At 35.5% G+C, this 24,287-nt stretch overlaps 1 protein-coding gene across 3 annotated transcripts in view; it reads left to right on the top strand.

Annotated features, from left to right (window-relative positions):
• LOC145673561 (uncharacterized) overlaps positions 1-24,287 on the top strand; it is an 84,983-nt gene that overhangs the window by 20,243 nt on the left and 40,453 nt on the right. Inside the window, exon 1 of one of the 3 annotated variants that reach the window (XM_081743384.1) lies at positions 10,553-10,842. The exons of the other annotated variants lie outside the window; for them this stretch is intronic. Within the exon in view, the coding sequence (XP_081599510.1) occupies positions 10,578-10,842 (265 nt within the window). The 5' untranslated portion in view covers positions 10,553-10,577. Of the gene's footprint in view, positions 1-10,552; positions 10,843-24,287 lie in introns of those variants that run through there. 3 annotated transcript variants of the gene reach the window in all.

The raw sequence follows: 24,287 nt of genomic DNA, 5'->3' as shown, positions 1-24,287 counted from the left end.
CTTGCTAAAGTTATTTCATCTTTGTTATTTCTTGGTTGTTTGTCTTAACGAAATATGCTTTCTACTAATCCGTGCTATTCTCTTCCTTAGTTTTTATTTTAAGTAATTATGCTTTCTCTGACCATTTTGTCTTATTTTCTTCTAACTTGATTTCTGTCTTCTTTAAAACTAACGTACCCAACTAACGTAACTTACCTTTTGCTTCTTTTCTTTCTTAAATGTTTCTTAAAGTTTGCTTGTATGCTGTGTGTTTTTGTTTAGACTGTTTTAAATCTTTTCTCTAACCTTTTCATCTTTCTTAATTGCCTCTTGCTAAAGTTATTTCTTGTTTACTATTCTAATTCTGTTAAATTGTTTTTTTCTGTTTACTACTTTATTAATCGTAGTGCTTTTATCGTTAAAGTTATTACTTAAATGATTGTGATTTTTTATTCTTTCGGAATGTTATCTCTCTAAGTTTGATATTTGATGGTTCACATCAGGGATGTTCACTTTTTAATATATAAATAATAATATGAAAATAACAATGTATGAACAGGCAGTGAAAATTAAAAGCTATGCTATGTTCGGAAACATTTGGCTAAGTTCGAGAAATTTGCATGAAATCACTCCAATTTAATAGACTATAAAATAATGCGCGATTTGTAAAACAGTACTCGTTTATACATGACTGTAACTCGTCTAGGTATGAGATTTCATAGACTAAGTGCGTGTGGTTACGAGATTACATTCTCAAAACTATAAATTTCGTGTGACTAGTTGGCGCGCGCAGTATACAAAAATCAGCGTGAACGTAAAGACGTTCTTGATTGTATTTACGGGACTTTATCATTTACACTTATTACCAAATACTGAAGGATTTACCGATAACCTTTTCAACTGTATCATCGGTAAACTGGAAAAGTTACAAAACTGTATTAACTTCAGTTATCAGAAAGTACAGGCTGTCGCAGCTCCAGTACGCGAGCGGAACGTACTTTATAATTTAAATTTCAGGATTAACAGTATGCGAGCGGTCACACGTGAATAAACAACAAACGTATTAACTCTCTTAATCTTTAGCTGCAGACAGATCCGGGGTGCAAGTACACTTTGAAAAATAGAGACGAATTATCTTGCCAAGTTTATTGTTAAAAAGAAAAAGTAAAGTTACAGTTGAAGTCCGTCGGTTAATTTAGACTTACAATTGCCGAAAAAGAGATTGACCGACGGACTCCCGAGCTATACAGTACAACGTGTGTCTACGAAGTTACAACAGTTTTTGGAGACACATCACATTTATGATAAATGCTAAAAACGTGACAAGTTTCTGCAACTTACGTCAGATCTTATGACTCTTTTGTACTTTGGTCACCAATGTTAACTTTCCATATACACCCTTTTGTGCACCCAACACTATAGCTGCGTGCGCACGTAGACTCTAAGTGTTTTCCCTTTTCGTATACATTTTTTGTTATATTAAAAAAAATGACTCATTGATATTCAGTGCTTACGTCCTCATCACGTGTAAGGCCTGGTGACCATTTCTTAACAAACATCTCCAAAAATCTTTCATATCCTGTTCTGAATTACCCCTTTGACTTTGTCTCACCCTTGAAGTCTCTTCTACGTTATACAATGTTAATCGGAATTTTCCATTGAGAATATTCTATCATTGGTACTGAATTTGTCAGAACACACACATTGAACAGATGAAATAAACGAAACATACATATATACAATATAAACAATTGGTAACTTCTCAATTAAGAAGGGGAGATCGGCCGTCCTTTTATCATCCCATGGCATAATTAAATATAATTAACCAACAACAAGAATCACATAATATTCAATTAAAGAAAAAAACAAAAATACTATAATAAGATGTACGGCTGTGACATCTCCCTCCCCCCTTAATTGAGGAAATTTGTTATCTGTACAAATTTCGATAGACAAATCGTTTTATTCAGGTTTACTCTTTCTTCATATTTGATAATTTACCTTTTCAGTTTGAAATGGTGCAACCTTAATATTAAAGCATCTCACTCAGTTATATGCTGTACTTAACTTTTCGCATATGCCTTAACTCATGAGAACTAAACTCATTTATTATGAATGATTGTATATATATCTATGGCAATAGTCGACAATTTTTCAAACGAGACGTCATTGAGGCAAGAATAATACAATAAAATCAATCAAAATATTCCTAGCCACCAGTAGGTCACCAAAAGTGGAATAATTACCCGCGTATAGTATCTTACACTGTTGATCAGTTTCTTAATTTTTCTGTTTGTTATATTTTGGTAACTAGTAAGCTTTACGTCTAAAGCCGGATTACTATATTATGAATATATTTGTCTTTCAGTTATATTAGTATGGAATATTTGGAAACCTTTGGCACAGTAATCATTTCGTAAACTATACGATCCACATCTAATTTGAATACTCCGGTACTAACTACAATCACATAGTACTGTTCACGTTGTGTGAACTAAGATTCCTTTTACAACTTTAGAAGTAACATATGACAGTTCATTATGTTTCAGAGTAACAAAATAACTCAGTTAATCGCATTGTGTTACAACTTCGTGAATTTTCAAATTCTTTTGCAATTTAGTTTCGCAATCTGATGTAAACCTTTGACTATAAAAGAAAGATTCAATTTACAATCAAACCGATAATAAGTTGTAGAAACACATTATTCATGTTACTTTTAACCAGCTCAGCAGAAGGTTGCCTCAACTGATTTCAAAACCTCGTATTACTTTGAAGGTAGAATAAACAAAGCAGTTAAAGATAGTATAATTACATACAAGAAGCTACTACCTCAAAATGCAATGTCTTTAACATTAAAAAATCCATAATCATATCTGAAGGCAACTGGCAACAATAATTCTACTCTAAATATACTGAAATAGAATTATTCATGGATTGTTTCAATACATCTTTAATGCTAGTTATCTGTTGTTAAATTACCTTTCTTTTACCTTCAGAACCGCTTTTAACAAACTATGTACTTTAGAAACAATTCTCTCAAATACATTTTAATGGAAGAATAATATCTTTAAGTTAGTTTCCAAATTCGATTAATCTGTAATATTCTGTTTCGATTTAAGTTAAAGAAATCAGCAACCTTCTCAAGACTATTTTTGTTTCAAAAATTTTTCATTCTGAGCAACATTTGCAAATAATATTTAAGATAATCAAGATAAATTTACTAGAACCATTTGTTCTTTACTCAGTGTTTAACAATCAAACTTTTCTGGTCCTACTATTTATTTTACTATTGTATTATTAAACATCTCCTTTATCTAGGGTACCAAACAATACCTTATTCACATCTCCATTCAAACTGAACAGTTTTTCTCTTACTGCAAGTCTGTCGATGCTACTAGGATTACCTCATCTTGGCAAATTTCACTTATCCATTTTGCCAACGTAATTATTTACTTGCCAAATATGTTATCATTTGTTCGATTAACAAAGCTTTTTCACAAGGACGACAATTTCAATTTAAGCACCATATATTGCACCAATTCAAACACTTGATCGAGGGCAGTAAGATTTACATAGAAACATTTTGAATATTTTTCTTACAATCTTAATAAATCTCTGCAAGATTGTCCTAGTTCTGTAGTTGAATTCCCCTCTCAAAATTCCTTTTTGTAGAACACACAAAAATGGCGACTATACGAAAAAGAAAGACAGTTTTCATCTACTTAAAGTACTCAAAAGTCTCATTAAATCATCATTATTATTATATAATTTAAGCCTCTTAGGCTTTTCGCTTCTTGCCTTCTCATTGAATTACGCAGTTCAAATCCTAAGACTGCATACGGACCACGCCAAAACAACCTGACATTTTTTTAAGTACTCCATGTACTATGCCATTAAAAACAATTAAGTTGAAACAGATAAGAATTACATGATTCTTCCACTGGACTGAACCAATTGTTTTCAAGCATTACCGTATTCTTTATATTTTGCTTCCTAAAATCTCGATAAAATTTCTATACGCGCAATGCTCTCCAATAACAATTATTTGCAGTAATCCTGGAATACTTGCAACTCTCGCAAACAACATTTCGAGTGAATATAGGAAATGGGAGTGTGCATAATCACTTCATGCACAAATACGGGATACTTTATTCATTGGTACGCCAATACTCAATGTCAAAGAAACTGAACTAAAAAGGCATAACTACATTCAAGAGCACCTTTACTCCCAGACAGGTTATTTCTCCATGTCTAGTAATTTATTACGTTCTAATTTTATTAAGGTAATTTGTATTACAATTATTGAATCATTTGTCAAAGATTAGTTTACTAATGATTTTCAGACCTCAAACGACAGTCTCACCGTCTCTTTAGACAAAGGAGTGACTACTACAAGAGACTACGACAAATGATTTTGCCTGTGAATAAACATGTTTCCATTGACGTTGTCGGGAAAAATTCTCATTATATTTAAGATACACATTTTTTTAAAAAAAAATACCGCGGTGAATTATCGAATATAACTATTCGCATTTTTACGTATCATCAGTGTTTTTTTTATTTCACTGACGAGACTAAGAGGATCTCTTACTGTTGCAATTTTTCTTTAGTTTGTACCAAGAATTCGAGCTATCAAGAATCGTAAATAAACTTATCCAATCTTATTATGATTTGTCTCAAACTAGCGATCATGTAAAGGGTTGAGGTGAAATTCATATAAAATAGCTTGTCGTTAATCTACTTCTAATCGGCCACTTTAATACCTATGCTCTGGTGTGCATATTATATCTTCCTTATTATGCCGTTGTTTATAGGGAACATTTTATTCAAGACACGTTCATGTGTTTATTTATGTAATTATTTAATCTCCTTTAAATACTATAATTAATCAAGTCTCTTTTAAGAAAGGAAATTTCAATTTTACTAATTTAGAGATAGAATTTTAATTTGATATAGTTACGTAAGATATCTACTTAAAACAATATCATAATAGGGCACAGCCTAAATCTATTTATTGCAAATAGAACGACAATTTCCTTTTTAATGTTATCAGTAATTTTAATTCACTAGTTAAATACTAAGCAATAAGCAGGGAGGTATTTATTATTCTTTTCTTGTGGTAATTTGCCGGTTAAGTAGTATCGGTAATGCCGAACGCTGTCGCGAAACTACATTGCAAACTACAATTGCAATACATATCTTAACAGTGTAAGCTTTAATAGAAGTCAGTTTTCACTTTAAGGTAGCAAAACTAATTGATGTTTATAGTTAATGTAAATTTTTAAAGGGACTATAATGGTACTGTACCTTTTTTTATGAGACGACCATAGCTATGATGCAACTCCAAATATCGTTACGCTTGTCTCTTGTTAGGGATTATTTCAATTAATCGGACATTAGTTTCCCTAAGTTTGCTTATTCAATGTCTAAGTAAAACGCATCGTGCTATAGGTGTATAATTTATATTATTACTATTACTTTATTTATTTTTGAGAGCCTTCAAAATTCATTAATTGAAATGAATCAATCATTTGCATTAATTACAAGAAATAATTTTGCTTCTAACGGCTTCTTTGTTTTCACTAGAAGACCAGAACTGAAATTTTCGCTAACGTCTGCCTTGGAAATTAATACATTTCTATTGTAAAACCTTGTAAGGCATGTACTTAAAAACTGAATCAAACCGGATTCTTTGTCGGTACAACCCAAGAGTTACTCTTGCAACATATTATTTTATAATATTACTTTCTCTGTGCATTAAGTAATTAGTTGTCATTGAACTTCAAGGATACAAATTCCATTTTATTTTGAAGATGCTTAACAATCAAAAATGAATTTAAGAATGTAAGAACCCGCTTTGAAAACTAACCTTCACTGCAAACAAATAAATATACATATTGGCATTTATTATACCTTAAATTGAAATCTTTTATTGGCCGGCCTGAATGCACCCGGAAGTCGAACCGCTGGCGTTAAGATAATGAACTATTGTAGTCTCCCAACTGTATACTTGCTTTTTACATGGTTACAAATGGAAACCGTATAGGAACTGTATAGACTGAAGGTTCAATTACGGTCTAAATTACGAGACTATACTTATCGACACTTGACGCTCCAGATTCTCATTTACAAAGAAGGAAGAGTATTCGATACACTGGCGTGTAATTCAATTATATATACTGCTTTAATAATTATCGAACTTGTCTTTAAATATTGTCACGGTGAGTATGACAACCTACATAAACGGTCTACCATTTCGCGTTCATGTTTGGATGGAATCTCTAACAGCTCGTCTTCTGCGCTATCTATTAATACAATTTAACTTATCGCCTAGCAGATAGTGAAGCTTCAAGTCGTTAAGTTATTACTGACAATATTTAATTATTTTTCGCTGAGATGTGACTGTTCTAACCTAAGTATTAATTCTAATAAGAAAGATTATTTACTTGCTACTGTCAGATTACCTTTGCAAAACTCCAAAATCAATTTGGAGGGACATTATGTCAGTCTTCTACTACAGGTACTAAGGCCAAGGGTTGAAGAATTACATATTTTTAAGTGTATCTGTAAATTAGGACAAGGACACTGATAACTATTTGCTCCAGTGACCCAATTTCCTAAAATACTCCCTTTTCTTAGAAAAAGTTTGTTTGTTGTTTCTTTTTCTTTTTAAAGCAAATACATAAGTTAATAAATTTCCTGTGACCTAACGGGCACTGCCTGCCTTCTGGAAACTTGACGATAGTTTCTTTCTCTCCTTCTCTCTCTTTTTTTCTTTTTAAGACATATAACTCAATGTTGGTCTACAACGCGACCATGTACGGACAAAAGGATGGGGGAGTCAGAGGATATCTGTGACCTCCCCTGAACTCGCTTCAGATTTTTTTTAACACTGAGAAGTAGGGTTACAAACTACGAAGGAAGAAGAAGGATAGAGAAATTTAAAAACACATTGGTATGTAAACAGGAAGTGCCTCCCTAACAACTTCGAGTTTTCAAATTTACTTTCTCCTATCAATACTTTCGAACGTACCTTTATTTATTGATTTTTAAAATAAGCTCAATCACGTTTTGAATGGTCACTACCGCATTGGCCATTCTACTGAATTTAAAAGTTGTTTTTGCTAATTTTATTTTTTCTTACGTGACAACAACCCAGACCACCAATGGAGATATTTAAACATACATTTTCTTCATAAGTAATGAAGTATCTATGCGTTCACGTATAACGAACTTCTCTCTATAACAAAATGCACAAACGTTTTAACTTCTCCTTTGACGAAAGAAATTGTTTGTATGTGTTTTCAACCTTTTTCTTAGCGAGGCCGTCCAGTAATTGAGGTACTCATCTACTGTACCTACACTTTGAAACAATTTTCCGAATTGTTTACCCGTTTTTCTTTTATTCAAAAATAATTAGGACACTGTCTTTCCCTCCTACATGGGATCACCATGCCCCGAGGTGGCAGTAGCCTTTCCACTTTCTTTACTCTATTTTGCAATGGCTTCCCATTTTCAACGGAATCTGGTGACATTTTTACCTCGAATCTTCTTGCAGACTCCATAATACCGGGCGACACTATACCTTCGTCCCCACAGATTCCGTTTTCCCAGTGAGTCCTCCTCCCGACTCACTACTCTCGGAGACACAATCTTTGTCCCCACTTTCTTCTCTAGGTATACCTATCTCTTAACTTACTGAGGGTTCCCTGTTCCCTCCACCTTAGTTGTCTCTCGCCAAACAACTACCGTAATCACTTCCTACCTGGCTACATTTCATGACGCGATCGTTAAGGGGCTTTTCCCTTCGATTTACGGACCTATCTCTCCGTCTAGTCACAGAAGTGATTACCAAGGGTTTCTACCCTTCGACTCGTGAACCTATTCGCGAGTCAACCTGGGATTCATCTACAGAACACAACGTGCAACAACGAGCACTTACATTACTGCAACAGCATCTAGCACTACTTACATACATCTAATGGTTAACAATGTTTGTAGGAAATAAGCATCACAAATTAATTTCTAATTTTACGAGGGTCTTGCCTCTTGTCCATTTAAATAATGCAAACAGTTTTACCATTGAATTTTACTTTTCCTTGTTTCTCGTCAAATTTAGAAAGGTTATTTCCTACATGCTCAGTTGGCAACACTTTTGCCCTTCTTCCTACTGGCAAACATAATAGCCGACAGATAGACTGTAGTGATAAATATTTTAAACTATCTAACTTCTTCCCATATCTGTTGCCACACAACTAATATCTTTAACTTAGCTCGGTTCGTTATTCTTATTTTACACATTTAAAGAATTTCAATCTTACTGCTCCTCAATCGTGACTCTACCTTATGAACTATTACAAATTGCCCTTTCAATATTGTTCTTTAATCAGAAATAAAACGTTATTTCCCCTATAAAAGGCATAAATTGTATGGATTAAAAAACACTCCCAATTTGTACACAATCTGTGATACAAATTTTTCCTGGCCAATTTATACACAATCCGTGATACAAAATGGCTTCTATTGTTTCACCTGTAAGTTAATACCCGGGAAGGTGAAATACAGTTCAATCTTACGGGGACACACACAGAGATTTTTCCCTAATAATAAATTGAAAAAGATTGTACTCACATAACTGTCCGCTGTAGAAAGATGTACTATGGTTCTCTCCGTGGCAGGGCGCTGAGATGTTAGTCCTATAGGAATTTCCTTCCACACAAGAGAACTTTGTTGGGAAAATCAGAACACTAACCACTATCCAGTCTATTGCTTCGATGCACTGTGAAATAACTCACAAGGTGGAAGTTACTGCGCTGTGCTGCATGTGTCTCCTTCGTCCCATACTCTCCTCCAATTGTAACAGTTCAGCATCCGATGTTCAACGAATTCATAGGCCTTCTCGTCTCCGTACTTGCTCGGTCCTCCGCTCGGATCTGAACCACTGGACTCCTGCATTTACGCCTCCACAGGACTTCCATCTTTCAGGACTGTCGGAATACTTTACAAATAACTCACAAGTTGTTCTCTGGACTACCACAACAACAGGCCAGTCCATAAGTGACACCACAGGCCACCCCACAAGTAGACCCCACAAAGCACCCCACAAGTGCACCCCACACCTGACACCATTATTGATCTGTCGCAGCTCCAGTACGCGAGCGGAACGTACTTTATAATTTAAATTTCAGGATTAACAGTATGCGAGCGGTCACACGTGAATAAACAACAAACATATTAACTCTCTTAATCTTTAGCTGCAGACAGATCCGGGGTGCAAGTACACTTTGAATAATAGAGACGAATTATCTTCCTAAGTTTATTCTTAAAAAGAAAAAGTAAAGTTAGAGTTGAAGTCCGTCGGTTAATTTAGACTTACAATTGCCGAAAAAGAGATTGACCGACGGACTCCCGAGCTATACAGTACAACGTGTGTCTACGAAGTTACAACAGTTTTTGGAGACACATCACATTTATGATAAATGCTAAAAACGTGACAAGTTTCTGCAACTTACGTCAGATCTTATGACTCTTTTGTACTTTGGTCACCAATGTTAACTTTTCATATACACCCTTTTGTGCACCCAACACTATAGCTGCGTGCGCACGTAGACTCTAAGTATTTTCCCTTTTCGTACACATTTTTTGTTATATTAAAAAAATGACACATTGATATTCAGTGCTTACGTCCTCATCACGTGTAAGGCCTGGTGACCATTTCTTAACAAACATCTCCAAAAATCTTTCATATCCTGTTCTGAATTACCCCTTTGACTTTGTCTCACCCTTGAAGTCTCTTCTACGTTATACAATGTTAATCGGAATTTTCCATTGAGAATATTCTATCATTGGTACTGAATTTGTCAGAACACACACATTGAACAGATGAAATAAACGAAACATACATATATACAATATAAACAATTGGTAACTTCTCAATTAAGAAGGGGAGATCGGCCGTCCTTTTATCATCCCATGGCATAATTAAATATAATTAACCAACAACAACAATCACATAATATTCAATTAAAGAAAAAAGAAAAATACTATAATAAGATGTACGGCTGTGTCAAGGCCAACCTCTAGTTAAAGTTACAACTATATCTTTGGTAAACACTGAGGTTACAGGACAGATATTTTAGAAAGTACAAGAGGATCGTGAAACTTCGGGTAAAATACTTGGAATTGGGTAGAATTCTTAGAACTCGTAGTTCTTTGCGTCCATGTAAGAGAAAAATTGGAGGCGACTCAGTATAAAAGAAGAAATCGTGCAATAAAAACATTCCTAATTGTACTCTGTGTGTTGTAATCAGTTTTATTACAGGACTTTGTAAATTACTGTTATCGGAAAGTATTGGTGTATCTTTAGATAAACTTTTAAGTGCATCTTCAGTAAACTGGAAAACGTTACAGGACTTTGTGATTTTCAAAAGCACATAAGGATCTGTGAATAAACTTTTAACTGTTGTGAATTTAATTGGAACATATATTGATAGTATTATTTATCAAATAGTGTGATAAAATAGCAAGTATTATAGAATATCATATTCTGATTACAGATGGCTTCTATAGGCGTAAATGAATTGAGCCAATTATTAAACATGGAACATCGCTTCGGATACGACGACGTCGAAGTTGTGTTTTATACATGGAAACTTGCGCTGGACAAGTTCCCCAGTAAAGGGGGCGTACGTAATCATGAATATAATCGTCTTTTGCAGACACATTATGGGGTTGCGCAGGAGATTATTTTGGCAACTTGTAAAACCGCTGCTGATATTTCTGACTTATATCAGTGTGGTTTCTTCCGTGGGGGTCAAATAAAAGATCAGGCCTGTGAGAAGTTGAAGCAGCTGATAGTAGCAGGTGAGACCGATGGATTATTTGCCGAGGCCGCTGCTGAAGTACTAGGAGATCCTGTTAACTTTTCTGAGTCAAGTACTAGTAGGACTGTCGATCCAAGCTCCTGTCAGAATCAGGGAACACCAAATGCAATGTACGGTATGTGTGCGCCAGAATTTGAAATAGTAAATAGTACATCCCGAACATATGGTTACTTCGTGTTAAAGAGGACAGATATAAGCATTAAGAGTATCGCCAAGGAAATCGAAAACCCGGAAAAGTATATCCGTTCATTGTTTGAATTTGTAATAGACAACACGCTGAAAGACGTTGATAAGAACGCGTATGTTGGAGTAACTACTGAGCGCACTGCCTCGAAGTTGAATAAACCAATTTATCTGTGAGGGCGCAGAAAATCCGAATTGAATCCAGAGGCTCTCTTCTCCATAGTGGAAAATACCTTCAATAGCAATGAAGAGTTCCTGATCGGAGGTGACGTCACGTTTAAGGTGCATACAGTGCATTTCCGAAAGGGAATAGGTAAAAGGAATCGTTCTAAAAATGTACGAAAAATATGAATCTTTCTAATTCCATTGAAGATAAGTCATTTCTATGAAGAAGGACGTGTACTGTCTCCCAAAGAGTGTGATTGTGAGTATGGCAAGAGCCGATCAAAGGTATAATCAAATGTATGAATTGAAAAAAAAACGAGACGCTTGTTTAAACAAGCAAAAAATTATCCGGTAAATTGGAATTAGACGCAGTAGGTCAAAACGGTGTACTCTAAATCAGTGCTATTCAACCTTTTTTCTCACTTACCCCTAGACACAGTTCGTCATCCAATTGTGTACCCCTGAAGCTGTTTAAAAGAAATTAAATCGAATTTAATTTATTATACTTAATTGACATGTTCTATTGATTAAAAAGGGGACAAATTGAGACCCAATAAAAGTACAATCAGTGTGCCACTCAAAAGACTATTTGCAAGGGCAGAAACTGCATATCAAAAAAATTAACATGGGAAATTCCAAAATTTTCTTCGACTATAATCCTTCAATAAATATTGGGAAAATGCTTATTTTAGGATTACGTACCCAAGAGGTACGCGTACCCGCGGTTGAATAGCACTGCTCTAAATGATGTGAAAAAAATACAAAATCATCTCGCTCCCAAGTACCAGATCATTGTGTATGAAAGAAATCTGATGACACGAGAATTTAATGTGATATATTAGGGGATTTTGGGTGGTAAACAAATTTACTTTTTATAGAAAGACAACCATTACAAATTTGTAACCAGTTTGCGTAATTTGTTAGGTACAGAAGGATTTAGTAAACATTAATTGCAGTGGTGCAATAAGTCTGGTATTTACCATAAATGTGGGTTCAAGTACACGTATTGTGAAAAGTACCATGAGTTATTGACCTCTAATATGAAACAAAAATGCGATGGTTGCCACAGATTGTTTCCGACGAATGGATGCTCTGATAATCACAAAGAAGTGAGCGGACGAAGCAAGACTGTGATTCAGTTAGGATGTGTGATGAATGTGGCGTCATGTTTGATTTAAGACGACGTAAATCTGTACATAAATGCGAGTAGCGATTCTGCAAGACGTAATATACAAGTTCAGCGTGATCACTTGTTATATGCGGGTAGAAAAGTACTTATGCATAGTCTTTGATGTAGAGACTATGCTTCTAGATACGAATGATGAGGGTGAACAGAAACATGATGTAAATCTTGTCTGTATGCAAATGATTTGCTACAAATGTAAGAGTAACAGTTTGGATGCACTATGCTATGAATGTGGAAATGGAAAACGCGAGTTTTCTTTAAGAACATCAATGAGTTTATTAACTTCGTGTTAATACCTTGTTCGAAGTTCGAGCCTACATTTGTGCTGAGCTATAACGGATCACGATATGACATCGGCTTCTTCCTCAAAAATCTCATTGAGTCCTAACATCTCACTTCATAAATAACAATGACGGGGCACAAAATTACCGAGTTGCGGGTCGGTAATCATTAAGTTTCCGCAATACATTCCTTTACATGGAAGTTACGCTGTCGAAACTCCCGAAACCTTTAGGTCTTTCTGGAAATTTGAAAAAGGAGATTTCCCATATTTGTTTAACATTCCGGCCAATCAAAATTATGTAGGCGAAATTCCGGACCTTAAGTATTTTGATCCTGAAAATCGTGCTCCAAATGATCGGCATCAATTAATCGCCTGGCACCAAGAACGTGCTCAGCGTGGCGAGGAGTATTATCTCCAAAAGTAGATGCTGGAGTATTCCGCAATAATTGGAGAATTTTAGCAGAAGCGGTTATCAAGTTTTCCGATATAGTAGAGGAGAAAACTGGCGATATCCAGTGTTTAATCTCAGCCGGAACCATAGCTAATCTTGCTATGCTTGTATACTGTACGTTGTATTTACCCAAAGAGCCAATTGCGGTTATTCCACCTCTTGGATTCGATTACTCTGAGTGGCAAAGTGTAACAGCCTTGCAATGGTTGCGGTACATGAGCGAAACAAAAGGAACTGACATTTAGTGTTCGGAAAATGGACCCAAAAGAAGGTTCGAAAAATACAAGATTGATGGGTATGAGCCAACAAGAAATAGTATGTATGAATTTCATTTGTGGTACTGGTATGGGTGCTCTAAATTTTACCCTGATATGCGTCACGAGCAGCTCGACGCGACCTCATCCCATCATGCAGCCATACAGCAAAGGTACGAAGCAACTGCCATTAAATTCACATATTTAAAAGAACGTAATCTCTACGTTGTTGAGAAGTGGGAGTGTGAGTGGAATGAGCAGGTAAAATGAGACAAAAAGTTACAAGAGTTTATTTAAACTCAATGTAAGATCTTGTTGATCACTTGGTCCCCAAGCACGGATTTAATGGCGGGCGAACTGAATGCTTTACTGTATTGTATGAATGTTGTGATGAAGAGTATATTCAGTATCTACATGTAACTAGCCTCTATTCCTGGGTAATGGCTTGGAAACGGTTGCCAGTGGGTGCGCCAAAAAATCATAGGGGGCCGGACTTTCCAGAAGTGGAAAGTATTCATGGGTTGGTTAAATGTACCATCTTGCCTCCGAGTGAATTATTCTTTCCGATCCTACCATAGGTTGCACAAGGTCGAATACTTTTCGGCTTATGTCGTACATATATGGAGGAAGGGAGTGTCAGCGAATGTTTGCATGGTGAGAATGATCGCGCCATTACTGGGACGTTCTGTAGCCCAGAACTACATTAAGTGTTAAAGGTAGAAGATATAAGATACTCACAATAATAGAAATTTGGAAATTCGAACTAACCGGCTCGGAGGGTCGTAGCGACTATGTGAAGTCTTTCCTTCAAATGAAGCAGGTGGCTTCAGGTTTTCCTGCATCATGTCAAAGTGAAGGAGACAAAGTGGTATACATCGAAGAGTATCATGCCCACGAAGGCATAGAATTGAATTACGATATTGGGAAGAACCCGGGATTGAGGTATATAGCAAAAATATTCCTCAACGCTCTATATGAAAAATGGAGTCAAAGAACCGATCTTCCGGAATCAAAAGTCGTTGACATTCCAGAAAGATGTTTGACGTACTTGCTGTCACAGCAATATGAGGTGCAAACAGTGACGCCCATTGGTCAACGCCATCTTCTCGTCACATACAAAGACATCGAGAACGAAAACAAACCGTGGAAGTTCTCGAATGTTGTGCTTGCCTCGTTCATAACATCGATCTACCACTTGGCTACGTGCCTGGATAAGTTATATATTTTCAACTAAACAACTGTTTATGTAGTAACCGAACAACGAATAAATAAACACTTCTACACGGCAACGGAAAAATAAACATTACAAAATTTTCAGGACATTAGTTATTACATTTCTTCTTTTTCTTCTAACGTGTACCTTGTGAGTGTTAATATAGCACTTTTGACCTAAATAATACATAAAATAGACAAAACAAATACACGATGCCCACCTGCTCAACTAGCCCGATCAATTCAGTGTTGAGCACCCCTGCTATAGAGCAAAAAAGTTTGACAGATGGCAAGAAGCGGTACGGCGCAATCGACTAAGTGTTCCAATAACATATTCCGTCTCATCTTCATTCAAATCTCTCTACTAAACTTGAAGTGGTTGAAATGCCGCTCTCAACATTAATTGAAAGAATATCCAACCAAACTTCTTTACTTGAGTCCATGTGACTCTGCTAGTTGTTCAAATCGGGAAAAAGACAATTTTCTCCTCTTCATTGTTGAGTGCAGGGATCGGGATAGTGAGAAAATCTTGACAAGCATATCCTTACTAATACCATAACATTTTATTAAAATAGAATATTTTTTAATGTAAGTTAACGTGGACGGCGCAATCGATTAAGTGTTCCAATAATATATTCCGTCTCATCTTCATTCAAATCTCTCTACTAAACTTGAAGTGGTTGAAATGCCGCTCTCAATATTAATTGAAAGAAAATCCAACCAAACTTCTTTACTTGAGTCCATGTGACACTGCTAGTTGTTCAAATCGGGAAAGAGACAATTTTCTCCTCTTCATTGTTGAGTGCAGGGATCGGGATAGTGAGAAAATCTCAACAAGCATATCCATACTAACACCATAACATTTTATTAAAATAGAATATTTTTTAATGCAAGTTAACGTGGAATGCGAGTAAGCGTTAAAGAATCTGGGCGAAAAGGGAGTAAATACATCTTGTCATTTTTGACTGATTTTTACTTCATGTCGTGGATATAATTTGGAAAGCTCAAAGAAAGTATGTACTGTACAATTCCAACAGAATTCAATATAGCTACTGTTTTCTTTTCTTTCTTTTTTTCACGAAGGTGTTCATGAATCCTAGTTTTTCAATCGGGGGAGGGTACAAATTCACCCCTTAACACGTTCGTTGCATTACAAGTCACTGATGCTTCGTGTATTTCATTTCTGTTCTGTGGCGTTTTATGCATTCTATTACCTCTGTTTGTTTGTGGTATTTTCATTTGTAGAGATTTTGAACATTAATAGCATCTACGTACAAACCTTCAACCAAACACACGGTCACTCGTATAGCACTGAGATCCAAACTCAGTTTTACACTGCCACAGCGAACGTGTTAACATCTGACAAATTACCTCAAAAATTAATATGATTGGAAATTCTCAAAGAAAAAAGAATTCTCTGTATATGCTATGTTACGTCAAAAATTGAATTTGGCGAAACATATTGTAGAAAATAACTTTTACATCATTTAAGCTCGGATTTCTGTGATATAATTTTATATTATCTTTTTACGTGTATAATGTGTATTTAAACACATTTTTGTTGTTGTAAACATGAAAATACGTTTCGTGGGTCTGAAACAAATTTTTGGTAATTTTTAGTGGAATTTCAGTTGTTGCTCAGAAAATATTTACTGATTTTTAGCAATAATACAAAATACTGGTATTAGCTGACGAATTATTGAAAGTGATTAATGTGTCAATCGTTTGCCATTATTCCAGATCACTTACCGCAACTAAGAAGGTTCATGCACCACGGGTTTGAACCAGTCTATGCTTTGCAAAATCGGAACAATATTTTGTGTTGTCAAAACTGGATAGTTTCGATTAATCGGGACGTATGATCACCGTATTCAAGTTCAAATCGTTGAAGATGAGCGGGATTCAAATATACTCTTCAAATATTTTCCATAAACCTATTAATCCCATGCGAAGAACGGGCATTTTTAGTAGTCTAATATACGTATTGTTTAACTGCATACTACTCGCTTCTAATATCTATACTCAAAATTAAAATGTACAAATTAATAAGAGAATTTTGTTAAGATTCTACTCGTAAATTTATTTCTAAAAGGACCCCGCACAGTCCTTATGGAAATTGGATTTCGGTGGAATTGTTTGAAACCGTGATACGTTGGATCCTCAGAAAAACTCAGTGACCGTGACCACCACTCAGTGACCGTTCGGCCACTTTTTGAAAACAGCAGAAGGAATCGATATTCTTATATTTTGGCCTATTATATGAAACCGTAACAAGCTATATATCTCATCCTATTATACAACGCGGAAAAGAGATGGAGAAAGTAGTGCCAACAGCTTTCAAGCATAGATAACATCCTGATATTTATCTTGCAAGACAAAGGAAATCCCCGAAAAACCCTGGACAGGATGATCCGCCTGCGACGAACCTCCCAAATGCGAACAAATACTCTACCAACTGACCCACAATTGGTCGGTAGCCACAACACTTTTTCTCAGGATCACGACATTTACAACATATCACAGTTACACTCATTTTCAACGAAATCCAAAATAGCGTTATGCTCGTCTATTTTCAAAAAAAGTTGCCAAACTGTCAATGATTGATGGTTATAGTAGTAGTGGCCCCCTTATGGCGAAGTTTGGACTATAACTCCGACCTTTGTGACGTCATAGGTCAAAGGTCAATGACCTTGGCCCGGGGTCAATGACCAAGGGGTACTTAGGACCACCCCCTCTAAATTTTGACAAGGGTACCTTGGCCCACCCCCTAAATTTTGGCAGGGGTACCAAGGACCACCCCCTGAAATTTTGGAATTTGCCAAATCTAAAAATTTGGTATGCTGACCTAGGGCCATAGTATGTACCTCTATTGGGGGTCTATGTCGTTCCCTTTCATGGGTAAAAAAATGCCAAAAAGTCAAATTTCTGAGATTTTTGACCTAATTTATCGCCTTTGATGAGGTGTTATTACCCTATATAGTTATATCGGCGTATACAGGAGTCCATTATATTTTATAAGACATGGGTATACTAATGCACCCCTTGAAAATTTTGGGAGGTGTACCTTGGCCCACCCCTTAAATTTTGGAAATTGAACAATTTAAACATTTGGTATAATAGTATAGAACCCTAGTATGTATCACTATAAATTTGGGTGGTCCACCTCGTTCCCTTTCATGGTTACAAAATTGACAAATTTTAGTACAACCACGTGTTTGGTTTTTGGCTCACTTTATCCCTTTGGATGAGGTGCTATTACCTCATATAGTTATATGGACGTATACAGGTGTCCATTTCCTTTCATAAGACATGGGTATATTGGTGCACCCCTTTAAAAATGTGTTCTAAACAGTTCCGGTTCTTTACTAATGAGTGCACAAGCTTAAAAATTTGAAACCAAAATTTTCCAAACAAAAATTTGAAACAAAAACTTTACAAACAAAACTTTCAAACAAAAATTTTCATACAAAATTTTGAAAAAAATTTGAAACGAGAAAATTTGGAAACGAGAAATTTCAAACAAAAAATTTTCAAACAAAAATTTTACCAAAAAAATCAAAATTTTGAAACGAAAAAATTTTTCAAAAATTTTGAAACAAAAAATTTTAAACAAAATTTTGAAACAAAAAATTTTCAAAAAAATTTCAACTAAAAATTTTAAAACAAAATTTGGAAACGAAAAAATTTCAAACAAATTTTGAAAAAATTTCATTAAAAAATTCAAACAAAAAATTTTCAAACTAAAACTTTTACGTTTCACGGTAAACATCCGGTTTTTAACTATTCGATTAACAAATAAACGGTTTTGATCATATTTATCAGTGAGTACAAAATGTTGAGTGAAACCAAGATTTTAAAATGTTAAACAAAACTTAAAATTGAATGCAGCAAAGATTTGAAATTCATCAACCAATAAGATTGCACGAAAGATAGTGATCAGCCAATCATATTGCACGAAAGATAGTGATCATCCAATCAAATTGCATCAACAATAACTTTGCAAGTGTCAAATTACATTACCTTGTGACTAAATTTCAGTGTTGTAGCATGTATTGCCTTTAGACTATGAGTCATAAGATGCAATAAGGTTAGACATCAGATTTCTAAAGCTCAAGGTCAAATCAACCAACACCAATGATCTTAGACCATGAGCTATGATTAAAGTTCAAAGTATTGTTTCAAATTTCGCGCCTTATGTTAAAAATTCTGTTTACCACAATTCCCAAATTTAAAGAATATTTCTCTCGATACACCTGTCTTAAAATTAACCATATCATTATATGTTCAATAAGATCAATAATGCCCATCAATTGTTTACCTTAGTAGAACCAACTGTTTTCTAGAAGTGTGTACTCAAACTTAAAAAGTACCACAACAAATGAAATAAATCCCTGTTCACTACCTCATCAAGGTCAATCTCGTGGTACATCGTATTGCTTACGTTTATATTTGGTCCATAGGCGGGAAAATCTAAACTAATGACATAATTTTATTTTGACAATTCTCAAATTATCCTACAAAGTTTCAATGTACCAATGTAATGGACTCCTAATCCTATCATAGGTCAATAACTGACCACGTGATCATACTAATATTTGACAATGATTTACCCAAAGAATGAGATAGCATCCAATTTTAAGAATAATTATCAATTATTGATTTAACAATAAGAAATGTACCCCTCCCAAAATGTAAGATTGGTACACAAACATACCTATGTCTTATGAAAAAGTAATAAATCATGTACTCATTCAATAATAAAGCCGTATCAAGAAAGATAAAATAGATTAATAACCTTTAAAATTTGAATATTTGTCCATAAGAGGGACACCTACTTGTTATTTGATAATTCCCAAATTTAAAAATGATTCTATGTACCCCAACAAAATTTAAAAGGGAATATAAAAATATAAAGGTAATAAACCCCTGTACACATTCATCCTTATCAAATGGCTCATTTACATTTTTGACAATTTTTTACCCATGAAAGGAAACGAAATTTATAATAACCTATATTATTATATCAAATTGGGCAATTTCCTAACTTTAAGGGTGAGCCAATGTACCTCTGCCAATTTTTAAAATGGAAGCATCAATGTTCTCATGCCTTATAAAAGGAAATAGATCCCTGAACACATTCATACATTCATATAAGGTAATAAAAAACCACATCAAAGGGGCCAATAACCTCCGAAATTTGAATTTTTAACATTTTTTATTCATAAAAGGGAACAAAATGGACCACCCAAATTTATACTAATACATATTAGGGTCCTATAGTACTATATTAAATGTTTACATTTGGCAATTTCCAAAATTAATTGTGGGGTGCCAATGTACTCCTTCAAATTTTTCAACGGATGCACCAATGTATCTATATCTTAAGAAATAGAATACACCCCTATACATGCCCATATAATCACATAAGGTAATAAAACCTCATCAAAGGGGTCAATAACCTCCGAAATTTGATTTTTGGTAGTTCTTTACCCATGAAAGGGAACGTGATGGATCACCCATATTTATAGTGATACATATTGATGTCCTATACTACAATACCAAATACTTATATTAAACCATTTCCAAAATTTAAGGGGTGGGCCCCTCCCAAATTTTAAAAAGGATGCACTAATATACCTGTCTTATGTAAGATAATTGATCCCTATACATACCCATATAATCATATAAGATAATAGGATCTCATCAAAGGGGATAACTTAGGTCAAAACCAAACACGTGGTCGTACTAATTTTCGACAATCTTTTACCCATGAGAGGGAACGAGGTGGACCATCCAAATTTATCATACACATTGAGGTCCTGTACTATGATACCAAATGGTTAAATTGGAGAATTTCCAAAATTGAAGGGGTGGGCCTAGGTACCCCTCCCGGGGTGCATCAATATATTCATGTCTTATGGTAGGTAATGGACCCCTATAGATGACCATATAACCATATAAGGTAATAGGACCTCATCAAAGGGGATAAAATCGACCAAAAACCAAATACATGGCACAACGTATTGCTTACGTTTATATTTTGGCAATTTGGTACCCCTAAAAGGAAACAAGGTGGACCATCCAAATTTATCATAATACATATTAGGGTCCTATACTACAATACCAAATGTTTAAATTTGACATTTTCCAAAATTTAACGGATGGGCCAAGGTACACCTCCCAAATTTTTAAAGGGGTGCACCAATATACACATGTCTTATGAAAGGGAATGGACACCTGTATCAGAGTTGGCGTGGGTCAATGAAAACTTGACCCACGACCCACTGACCCACCACCCACCGTGACCCACTCTGACCCACTCTGACCCACCACCCACCTGACCCATTCTCATCCACTGTGACCTATTCTGACTCACCAAAATCCATCGTCATCAACTCTGAACACGATCCATGGCCTCTTCTGTACTGACTAAAGAGTTTACACTTGTAATAAAACATGACTGTGAAACTGTCACTAATCGGAGTTTGAATTTCTAGTCAATTGCTCAAGCACCGCTCCATCAGAATAATGGTGGATCTGATCTTTATGATATAAAATGGTAAAGTGTTTGTCAATGAGAAAATTGAAACAGTTCAAGGTGAGGGGAAATTAGTGTGTGCCTAAAATATACTTGCACTAAGAGAGTATTCTTGCAAGTGTTAATTTCTCAACGCATTCCAAAAGAAACTTCTATTCGCAGGAAAATACCCCTGTACAATATGGAAAAGATTATGGTTTCTCAGTTCACAGTATTTTTCTCACAAAAGTCTTCAAAAATCAGTTTTTCATAGTGTATAAAGGTGCTCGGGTTCCCTATATGAGAGCATCTTCATAAAGTATGCTCATAATTGTAATTTGTGTAATCACTAAACACCACGTTAAATTTAAGTTACAAATATGCATAATTGCAATTATTATGAATATTTATTCAAAGTAGTTTACGCAAAGCAGAGAAGCAGGCTTACTAAAAAATAGGTACAAAGTTGAATAGCACAAATAAGCCATTAGTAATACAAGTATACATTTTCCATAACTCGTAATTTTCCACTTTAAAACAAACCTGAAATCGGGTTTATTTCCTGTTGGTGACTTTTTCGTGGTAAATCATCCGCAGCGGAATGATGTCCATCCTTCAGCCAAGAAATAACTAGCTCGTCTACTTTGAGCTTGTCTAGCGGTGGGCCATTAATATTGATGAACAAGAAATTAGACAATTTTTGAGCACTTAGCCTATTTCTAATATCAGTCATCTGTAAATTCATAAGGGGAAATCCCCGTTCGCAGTCTGTCGTGGAAATTGATAATACTTCTACCCGATTTCTGCAACTCCTCATCGACAATCTGCTTGTTAGACGTAAGTCTGATAACGATTTTTCTTAGTCAGTTTTGAAATACTCAGCAAGAAGTATCATCTCTCTATCACCATACAACATCTTTTCCATATCGACCATGTCAGTTGGCAATATCGACTCATGGAGAACGGAAACTTCATCTACCACGCCTTCGATAGGGAATCTTGTGAATAAATTATCAATTAAAGCCTCATGAACTGATGATTTCTTATTTGTTTATAAATTTAATTTTTGTAAATACACATGAAGGTTTTATGCCAGTATCAAGTTCCCTCCCCCGTCTAGAAAGCGAAAGGGAACGAGGTTCCTGGAGAGTGTTCAGAGGTGAATGGGAATTTCCCTCCTTCTTCGCCTTCAATTACCACACTGCTGTTTGCCATGTGCCAAATTACGATGAATTGCAATTAAATTATCATAGTATAATTATTTCCTTGTTACATTATCAATACTTTTCAGTGGAAAAAAGGATGAAATTTGAAAGTTCCAAATCAAGGTAAGTAGACCAACGTAAAGGGAAAAAAGTGTAAAATTTTCCATATAATTATGCGTACAATCCAAACTTAAAATTTCCGTGTAATTAAGCTTACAGTACAAATTTTATGCCTATTTTAGTCACAAGTTTTTGGGTTGATTGCCCTGTGCTGTAAGCGCTCCATATAATAAACATAAGCTTCAGCAATTATTATAGTAGAAAGCAAAAATGGATATATGAAGCCAAGCACTGTAATTTTTTTGTTTCTGATTTTTTTTCTTAAATAACATCGACCGTTTTCGATCATTTTTATAAACCAACTCATGACCAATTTTCCATATATAGAAATTGCCCCCCTTCCTTAAAGGAGAATTTAAAAATATATGCAAGGACACATTCTGTTTATTTTCAATAGAGTTAATACACTGAATTTCAGCTCAGTAAGTATAACGGCTTTCGAGATACTATTTTTTTTCGCAAAAATTCGGATCCTCACCCTCCTTAGAATATGTAGCTATTATAATGAAAGCAATACAACATCCCAATTTGGATTGAGGCCTAACTACGTACCAAAAGTAATTTCATTTGATTTTGCAATTCGGCCGTGATGATCAGGCACACAGTTACATTCAATTTTTTTATAATTTATATATTACAGTGATTCAAAAATGTATTTTTTCCAGTAGTTAGCTCCTCTAAAAACTCACAGATCTCGAAAGCCAAGTAGTAGTATAAGTCTTATTGTTATTATTACAATTAAAAATATCAATATCCAAAAGCACCTGAAGTTCTTTTTTCACTTGGTTAGATATACTCACCTCAGGTAAGTAGAGAGAAACAGGTGGAAAAGGAAGGGAAATGAAGGTCTTGGAAGTAAAACGAAGACAAATTTACCAGTCTTCAGAAGATACTGTCTACAATGCAGTGAGCAGAGAGGGTCGGTAGATCATACTGAGTCAGTGGGTCGCAGTGGGTCATGGTGGGTGGTGGGTCGCAATGGGTCACGGTGGGTGGTGGGTCACAGTGGGTCATGGTGGGTGGTGGGTCACAGTGGGTCATGGTGGGTGGTGGGTCGCAGTGGGTCACGGTAGGTGGTGGGTCAGAGTGGGTCATGGTGGATGGTGGGTCGCAGTGGGTCACATACCGTTGATCCACGACCCACTGACCCACTCACAAAAGTTGACCCACCGACCCACTCCATCTCTGACCTGTATACGTCCATATAACTATATGAGGTAATAGCACCTTATCCAAGGGGATAAAATGAGCCAAAAGCCAAACACGTGGTTGTACTAAAATTTGTCAATTTTGTAACCATGAAAGGGAACGAGGTGGACCACCCAAATTTATAGTGATACATACTAGGGTTCTATACTATTATACCAAATGTTTAAATTGTTCAATTTCCAAAATTTAAGGGGTGGGCCAAAGTACCCCTCCCAAAATTTTCAAGGGGTGCATTAATATACCCATGTCTTATAAAATGTAATGGACCCCTGTATACGCCGATATAACTATATAGAGTAATAACATCTCATCAAAGGCGATAAATTAGGTCAAAAACCTCCGAAATTTGACTTTTTGGCAAATTTTTACCCATGAAAGGGAACGACATACCCCAATACTGACACAAGTACATTCTATGGCCCTAGGCTACCATAACAAATTTTTAGATTTGGCAATTTCCAAAATTTAAGGGGGTGGTCCTTGGTACCCCTGCCAAAATTTAGAGGGTGGGCCAAGGTACCCCTGTCAAAATTTAGAGGGGGTGGTCCTAAGTACCCCTCGGTCATTGACCCCGGGCCAAGGTCATTGACCTTTGATTTATGACGTCACAAAGATCGGGGTCAAAGTCCAAAATTTGCAA

The sequence above is a fragment of the Thermobia domestica genome, chromosome 16 (assembly GCF_964235325.1).
Source record: "Thermobia domestica chromosome 16, izTheDome1.hap1.1, whole genome shotgun sequence".
NCBI classification, from domain to species: Eukaryota; Metazoa; Arthropoda; class Insecta; order Zygentoma; family Lepismatidae; genus Thermobia; species Thermobia domestica.
Note: the sequence above shows the minus strand (reverse complement) of the source record. Positions and strands in the feature narration are given on the sequence as shown.